Below are 9,192 nucleotides of genomic sequence, written 5' to 3'. Positions count from 1 at the left end.
AGACACGGCCTCCTCCGTCGTCGCCCTCTGTTAGTCCAGTTGTTCCTCTGCATCAAGTATTGTTTACAGTGGAGTTCATTCGATTAAAAGCACAGTCTGCGCACCTTTCACTTAACTCTCCCTCAGTCCGGTATCAGACAGGGATTAGTGTTGCCTCGACGCTAATCTGTAGAGCCTAAACCCTAACTGAGAAAATCCAAAATTAATCCATAAGGCTTTCTGGAGAATAATGCCAATTAAAAGACATTAAATGCTCAAATAGTTTCAAATCTGAAAACAAAATACTCTAAATTAATTATTATAGCGCCATTATTCCTGGAATAAAGGTGTTTGTGGGGGGTGGGGGTGTCTATGGGGCGCCGTTTGTTAAGTGAAACATGCTGAAATTAACAGCAACATTTTCCATATTTAGCTCAAAACCTTACAAAAACATGTTTTTTCAAGTCATTTTTTAACGACATATAATATATATCGACAATATAATATTTGTAACTTTTCATATTTAAAACACAATTTTAAATGTTAAGAACATGTTTTTGTAAGGTTTTGAGCTAAATGTGGAAAATTGTTGCCGTTAATTTCAGCATGTTTCACTTTACAAACTGCAGGTTTTACGGGGTTCACTCTTTTCTTAGAGCAGCATGCTCTGTCTGGTATTCAGTCTTCTTCCACTGCTATTGACCTCTGAGGATCAATGATGCTATTTGCCCGGCTAACAACAGGTGAACCACACTGCTGGTGCCAGAACAACAACTTACATTTATTTATCCTTAGGCATCCTAATTGCCTAGGAGGTGGAGGTGGTGGAGGTGGAGGTGGAGGAGGTGGAGGTGGAGGAGGAGGTGTTGTTGTTGTTGTTGTTGTTGTTTAGTTTAGTTTTTTGGTAGTTTGCCTGCATCCGTGCCTGTCATCATCTGTCTGTAAACACTATAGCTCGAAAAGTTTTGAATGAACTCTGAAGTGGGGTCATGTTAATACTTCGTTACAGTTTGGCTTACATCCACCAAGGTCAACTTACTGATTGGTCGAAAAATTGGCAAAAAGTTTTATAACTCAGAAGCTAAGATTCTTACAGGTGTGTATTGTCATCATATTGTGGCTTACCAAAAGTACCTTTTTACAGTATGTCAAATTTGACCTCTAACCTCTCCTTTGGTATCAAAAGACTGATTTAAAGGTCAAAGAATTAATAATAATATTTTTTTAAACAAACTATAAACTGTGTTTATTACTGTCACTGATTGTATTGAAAACTGAGTAAAAGGAATAATATAGTCTCATGTTACTGATGTTACTAAATCTCATGTTACTTTGGACCTCAAAGAAGAGGTCAAACTTTTATCTTTTATCTTTATCACTATTCTCAGTGTTGTACTGCCTTTGTTTGTATCAGCAGCATTTAGGAAATTATACTGGGTATATTTTAGTATGCATCTAAATTTAGCACATTTAACACCTGACCCCATTTACATATTACACATGTGCATTTCTCTCATGTTCACCCTAAAAAGCATTATTTTTACTGTACTGTACATTTCTTAAAGAGTGTTTAAAAAGAATAAAAAACTAAAGTAATATATATAAAACACAATACTATTCCCTTTATAACTGCCTTGGTGGAGACTTGTTCTCTCTGAGAGCTTTTTGTGATGTTAGGGTTTTCTCTTTTTTTTATTTTTTTTAATGGCACCCAATTTATTTATTTTTTAAATTATACACATGAACACGATCACTCACCGTGGTTAGTTTGTCATCTGTAAAGTTTTTTTTTCTCTGGAGCTCTAGAGGAGCTTGGTGAAGTCTGAGTAAATAATTGGATGATGTTATCTAAAGCTGCATTGTAGGAAATGTAGTCTGAAATGTTTGCAGACTGTGACTCACTGGGGACTAAAAATCAGAATACATTTCAACATGTGCCGCCCTTCAGCCCTATCATGAGTTTTCTTTAGATAGCATCAAAGAAATCAGGAAATCATCACATTAGCCAAACTTTCACTTTAGAAGGTCGACTTTTAAACTTTACGAAACAGCATATTTCTGACGCTTGAATAACTATTGTTGTTGGAACTGATTCATTGCTCAGCTTTATCATTTATGTCTTATTTTTGTACATACGATTGTGAAATTATCATACTAATGTTTAAAAGAAGATTTTTTGTCTATTGTTGATTTTTTTTTTGTTTATTATCTTGTTATTCATCTGTCCTGTTGGAAAGATCCCAAAATCCTGATTATAAAAAAGAAAGCCGTTTTTCAGCTCTTTATCAAACCAAAGTTTAGCTAGCAAAATATTATGTGGCAACACAGTAAATGGATGTAGCCACTATAGAGGCTCACAATGGTTTGTTAACTTCCATTTGTATTTGGACCTGTGCCATCAGTTTTTATTTATTTTTATTTTTTTAGGAGATGCAGTGAGCAAGTGGTTCTGACTAAGAGGCAAGGACACTGCAGTTCATATCATGAGGTAGCCTGGAGGACACTCTGCCTTAATTCTCTATTTATCTCTATTTGGAACCCCAATTTCAAGTTATTGTGTAACTAACTGTGTAAAATGTAAATAAAAACAGAATACAATGATCTGCAAATCTCCTAAATCATTTTTTTTTCCACAGCAGAGCATTAAATCATTAAACTGAGAAAAAGTACAATTGTAAGAAACTCAGGTCTGTAAAGTATCAGTGCTCTTTTCATCAAATTCAAAATGAGCTAATATTTTCTGACTATAAATATAAATAAATATTGATATATTTTTATCTTCTACTGTGAATAAAATATGGGTTTATGAATCAAATCAAAAAAAGTGTTTGAGGCCATAAATTCAGCGAGCTATAGGATCATTTTCTGTTACATACATTATATACAACTGGGCTTCTTTTGCATCCCCCTGCTGGCCGTTAGAAAGAATGCAAATGTAAGACACATCTGCACTGGTTTCTCTTTTTAGACGCAGAAGCTAAATCCATCTTTTAAACACAGTCTGTTTGGCATAATAGCTAAATTATGACCACTGCCATTAGTAAGTGTCATCTAGAGCCTGTAGGGTGACATTAGTATCAATGTTCAGCCCATGTAGCTGTTAAGGATTCATACTTTTTTGTACTGCACACAGAGATAATCATATATTAATGAGTCAGCAATAATTTTAAATTGCAACTTCTTTATATTCTACAATGCATTGTCATTAAAACGATCAAAAGCTTTATGTGAATACTTGTAATCAAACCACAACCAAAAGCTGCCAGTGGAAAAAATATTGGCATTTGATATGTGGGAAAAAAGTGTGAAATAAGTATTTGTGCTTTAGTACATCGGCAGTGTGAGCATATAGCCACCGCTGTGCTGTAAATGCTGTGTATGAGCACACAGTATGGAATTGGGACACAGCTTTGATTAATCTCAGGCTGCCATCCACTAATAGCAGCCCTCAGTAGGGAGGTCTGAGAGCAGCTGCACAGTTGTTGACACTGGGCCCTTAGCCTCCACTTTCAAACTGAGACAATATTTCAGCTGCTGTAGAGAACATCCGCATGGTGTGAGTCACGGACAATGACCGCAGCCCAGACAGTCTGTGAACCAGCCAAACGCTGGGCTCCTTAAACAAAAGTTGCTTTCAGTTTGCTCCGGTCGATCTGCCCTTTGCCCTCACTGTGCTCCACCTGTCTCTTGGCTTTGTACATGGAGGGCAGCTCTGAAGTCTGGTACACTGCTGACCTCATCCTGCTGCCTCGGCACCGCAGCTCTAAAGCCACACCTTCCCATTTCCTGTCTAGCTCTGAACCATGATGGCCTCGCAGGTCAAGGGACCCTCTGCAGGTTGGCCTGGCGTCTTCTGCGTCACAGCTGTGCTCAATTTTGTCCAAATCCAAGGCTCGTTTTGGAGTTATGTGGTTAGAACGAGAGGAAGGCGATTTGGATTTGCGGCGTGAACGAAGAGGTGGTCTCGGTGGAGGTGGAAGAGGAGGTGATGGAGCGATGGGTGGGTTGGAAGTTGTCCTTCTGTTGGGCATTTTAAAATCCCCTCCACCTCTTTCCCTTCCTCTTCCCCTATGTCTGTCTTTACCTGAGGAGGAAGAGGCTGCTTTTAAAAGACAAATGGATAGAGGGAGAGATGGAGGAGAAATGGCCAAGCACTCAATGCCACTGCAAACACCCCACATGCAGGAAACACTCAGAGGAAACTCAAAATGCCATGAATTTCTTGAAAAGAGTGTGCAGCAGAGAGAAGGCGAGAGAGATAGAGAGAGCTGGGAGGCAATAGGAAACAAAGTGAATGTGACAGATATTCCCATGCTGGCTGTTGGCTATGACATCATGGGAAAGATGGTTAGATGGCAAATACTCTGTGTGCATCTGAGCGAGTGTAAAGACCCCGACTTTAATGCGGGCTGCTGCCATCTACTGGCCACAAGAAGGAGGGACACACGTTCTCATTTGTTAAAGGTTGAGTTGAATTTGATGAGTCGAACTTTGTGTTTAGCACCAGTTAGCAAAAAAAGAATATCTAAAGACAAGCATGGGAAGTTTAAAAACTTGCTTTTGAGTCTTTCAGGATTCATTTTACAAGAAAAGCAGGCTGCAGTGGTCCAGTAGTTCATCTCTTTGCAACTCCACACCACCCCTTGACTTTTTTTAAGTTAAATTACTTGAAGCATTTGATCAAGCTTCAAACATCAGCCGAAGAAACTTTTTTCACGTTGTACTCAAGAGTTTGCCGACACAGCTGATTTCACTTATTGCCTGATTAGACCCGTTCTCAGTCCCATGTGATTCATGTGACAGCCCACTCCCTCTGCTGTCAGCTTCTCTGTACTTGTTAGGGAGAAACTGCACCTTTGCCATTTTACTCCTATATGCAGCTGTGATGTATAATTCTCAAGAGCGCTGGCTGAATTAAACCTGAATAGAGTCTAATCAGTGAGAGTGACTGAAAATACCTGTGTGAAAGGCCTTGATTGATTGTGGGCTGTTTTGAATATTCCACTGAATTACTTATTAATACCGTAATAAAGCAAATACATGAAACACTTTAGGACTCGGGAGCTCTGTAACTAGGACCAAGACCTGCATTAATATAGCGGAGTCCTTGTTGTCCCAGCTCTATTTAAAAAAAAGGGGGTTTACTTGTTTTTCTCTCTTCATCTCGCTGCCAGTCTAGATTTATTTACTTTTATTTAAACTGAAAATCCCACTGAGATCCAGTTTCCCCTACAGGGGAGACCTGACCAAGGTAGCAGCCATACAAACTCAACAAATGCAACAAAAACAACATAAAATGAAGGTTTTGCAACATAATATAGAACAAAAACACTACTGGGACTCTGAGAAAAATGTCCGTGTGTCCTTCAGCGTGTTCCTTAAGATGCTTTTAAATTCAGGCCTAGATATCAGTATGTTTAAGATGATTATATTCATTTGAGAAGCACAATGAGGAGCAAATATTTTTAGCATATGGACATGGACCCAGCATGAGCCATTGAATTTAAACCCATTATTCATATACCAGCTTCTGTAACCAAACATTTCCCAGTTAGCGTGACAAAAGAGGACTCACCAGGTCCTGTGCTATGAAAACAAGAATTACACCCACAGATTGGTTTGCTCAGAGAACTAGATTATCCCCATGTTCACAGACACAGATGCTTGTTTTTATCCCTTTTATCAATGTCTACTCTATCAGCAGAGGCCTCTGGTAACTACTTTAGAAAACCAGAACTCCTCTGCCTCATACGTCTCACTTGGACGGTAACTTGATTTAGAGTGGGCATAAAGTGAAACAGGCAATTGCAGTTCATCTCTCTGTTTCAATATAGACATGTTTTTCTAAATGATCATGACCGGTTAAATAAAAATCAGTCTCTGCTGTCGTCACATGTTAACCCCGGAGGAAACGCAAACACAGCGAACAACAATGAAGAATTATTCTAACGATAACCACGACAGAATAAGATCCTCATGTGATGTGAGAGATGCACAGATATAGACGATCTTTCTAAGTAAGCGCATGCATGTGTGAAGTGTGTAAAATGAGCATCGGTGTATGTATGTGTATGTGTATGTGTGTGTGTGTGTGTGTGTGTGTGTGTGTGTGTGTGTGTGTGTGTGTGTGTGTGTGTACGAGGAAGAAACAGGACCTGGTTTTGTTTGGTGACTACCAAATAGCCCAGCATGATAAAGCTTGCTTAACAAGGCATTGAGCAGAGGGGAACCCATGCATAGCTAATAACCCAGTCCTCCAAAAATCCTTTGTACCCCAAAACAAAAGCCCTGTCCTTTTACACACACACACACACACACACACACACACACACACACACACACACACACACACACACACACACACACACACACACACACACACACACACACACACACACACGGCAACAGAGAGAGGAGAGGAATATCAAGTACGATAGGAGAGAAATTATACAGATGGAGCGAAGTAGACAGAGGTCAACTAAAGGATCTGTTGTATTTTCTTAGCTGTAATAGAAAAGAATTTGAATAGAGTAGCTGTCAGCGATTTCATGAATTTAAAAACTTTAAGTCTAATGACCTGAAATACAAACAGAACTTTTTTCCTGGGCGTGGAAGAAGTGCTCAGATCTTTCACTAAAGTTAAACTATTAATTCAACTATATAAAACACTAGTAAAAGACTAATTACAAAATTAAAATATGCTATCATTAAATGTTTCTTAACTGTGAAAATAAAGCCTTTACGTCACATATTAGTTCTCATGTCAGATTTAAACAAACTCAAAAGGTTGCTTGAGTTATAACACTATTTTGATGGCATTCCCAAAAATTCCCTCTTCCGGGATTTTTTTTTTAACACTGTCCCAATTTTTGTGCCTTCTAGCTGGAAAACCTCAGAGGCGCACACTCGAAATACATCCAACAAATCGGATATTATTGAAACTCTGAGAAAAGAAAGGAGGTCGCTCACGTAAGAGTTCAACACAGAGTTTAACCTCTAAAACATTTATTTGATCTATTTACAGACAGTACAGTTCGCTGAACAGAACAGAGGAGAATTGATTCTTATTGTGACACAACTGAAGAAACAGTATTGCAATTCAACAATGACTACAGCAATATGGTGGCTTCACAAAGTAGACTATATACAAATTAATACTTTTAACTGATAGAAGGTAATTTTGAAGAGGAGGAGAGATGAAGTGATATACTCTCGATGATACAGAAGCCATATTAAAACCTTCGGCAGTTTTTACGGTTTTGACTCATTTGTACAATTCTACTTTCTACCACAGCCTCTGCACAGAAGCGACAGCTTATCGATCTGTTGACTGAACATGAAATGACGAAGAAGAAGAGTGAATTGTTCTACCACAGAAGCTTCTGGATCGTTTGGTCAGAATGCAAGACTGGATGCACGAGCACTCGCGTCCTGTTTTTATTTTCTGTGAGAAATGCCTGAGGTGAGAGAATAGGTGTGGAAACCCAGAAGTTGCTGTGCTTTAAAGAGAGTCTGAGTAAATGTTACTTCTGCATACTCTACCCATAATGAGATCAAGCCTGCTGCATGCTCAAAAGCTTGTAATAAGTTCAAATATCACATGGCTCACTTGTAAATCTGAAATGTGCTGCAGCTGGATCTGAATGTGGAACACTTACTGACTCTTAATAGATATGAACTGTTTTCTGGAAAGATGGCAGTCACAGTGGCTGCTTGAAAAGTTAAAGAGAAGAAGTGAGAGTAAAATATTTTTTTTTTAAAAATGTGGAGAGTCTTGTTTATAATTGGCTAAAGTGCATTGTTAGAATCTGTACATTGAGGGGCTAGAGGATGAAGTCTGGCACCGGCTATAACCATTTCATCCTCAACCTGCCCTCAAGTTTTCGTCTCCAGAAAGAAATCCACAGCAAGTCTGCTCAAAAGTTCACACAGATGCACACCATGCAGACAAAGTTCTAGGGAGAAGTTCTGTTCAAGCTTAATGCATCCGTTCTTCCTCACTTTGTGTGCCTGACATATTTTATCTTAGATCTGTTGTTGACTCACAGTGGATTGCTGGACGCAAAGTAGGGATGTAGCACACACAGCACTTAATCAAGTCAACGTATTTACTTTGACTAAATGAACTAATTGTTGATCTATGCTATATTTTGTTTATATTAGTTGTGTGCATTTTTACACAGATCTGAGCGAAAATGCTGTGATGTGTAATAAATTGTAGAAAGTGATCTTTATAACTGAAAGTCACTGGATTATTTGGTTAAATGGGAGGAGGAGCTCTAGATGCATTTTGGACTGTTCAACAACAGACAAACAGCGGTCAAGTTCATACTGACTCCGGCAGGACTCCAGTTCCGCTTACAGTCAGGTGGAAAGAAAAAAAAAGGAGGTGAAACTTTAAAGTTTAAAGAGTTCACACTGGGGGTGTACCTGAGCTAGGCCGACCATCCTGTGCTTGTGATTTGGGACGGGGGTGGGGTTTGCTGGGAAGGGAAGAGGGAGTGACGTAGTTGAGGCTGGGGCTGTTAATGTCCCCCTCGCCCACTAGAGTCAGATCGGAAAGAGTGTCCTCCTCCAGCATCTGGACTGATTCTCCCCTGCCAGAGTCCTGGAGGAGACCTCGCTGGGCTCCCTGACTTGGATGGATGGGGGAGACTGTGCCAGGAAATAGAGGAGGTGGTCTGCTTCTCTCCCCTCTTCCACTCTCAGTGCCCATTCCAGAGTCCAAGCTCTGGGACTGATGGCTTGCATTAAGCAAGTGGGTGCCGCCTACTCCTCCTCCCCTGTCGCCTCCATTTGCCTTATTGCCCCGGTGACCGCTCCGAGGGAAGCTGCCGTTGTTGGAGTGATGAGAATTAGGGGTGGAGCAACTTGGTTCAGGGTTGTGGGGAGCAGGTGGAGTCTGGTTTGTTGCCACTGGTGACAGGCGCAGAAAGTCTGGGAGCTGCAGGTCGTTTTTGTTTAGCAGGCCTCGCTGGTCGTCTGCTCGGTTGCTCTGAGCTTTGGATATGAGGTCGAAGAACTCTGCAGGAACACACGCACACACAGAGCACAGCGCGCATACACACACAAACACGTGAAAGTGTGTACAAGTGTTTTCATTTACACAAATTTATAACCCATGTAACATCTTTAAAAAATACAGTAAACACTTTCATTTTCATTCAGTAAACATGCAGCATTGTGTGTTAATCAATTAGACAGGTCAAAGCT

At 39.9% G+C, this 9,192-nt stretch overlaps 1 protein-coding gene across 6 annotated transcripts in view; it reads right to left on the bottom strand.

The window, feature by feature from the left end:
* Positions 1–6,955: 6,955 nt before the first annotated feature.
* Positions 6,956–9,192, bottom strand: part of rgs12b (regulator of G protein signaling 12b) — a 44,092-nt gene continuing 41,855 nt past the window's right edge. For 4 of the 6 annotated variants that reach the window (XM_004538878.3, XM_004538881.3, XM_076885204.1 and 1 more), the window contains exon 19: positions 6,956–9,003. In XM_004538878.3, the coding sequence (XP_004538935.3) occupies positions 8,393–9,003 (611 nt within the window). In that variant the 3' untranslated portion in view covers positions 6,956–8,392. The remainder of the gene's footprint in view (positions 9,004–9,192) is intronic. The other 2 variants (XM_012919099.5, XM_012919102.5) reach the window with 1 other exon arrangement.

The sequence above is a fragment of the Maylandia zebra genome, linkage group LG6 (genome assembly GCF_041146795.1).
Source record: "Maylandia zebra isolate NMK-2024a linkage group LG6, Mzebra_GT3a, whole genome shotgun sequence".
Taxonomy (NCBI): Eukaryota; Metazoa; Chordata; class Actinopteri; order Cichliformes; family Cichlidae; genus Maylandia; species Maylandia zebra.
Note: the sequence above shows the minus strand (reverse complement) of the source record. Positions and strands in the feature narration are given on the sequence as shown.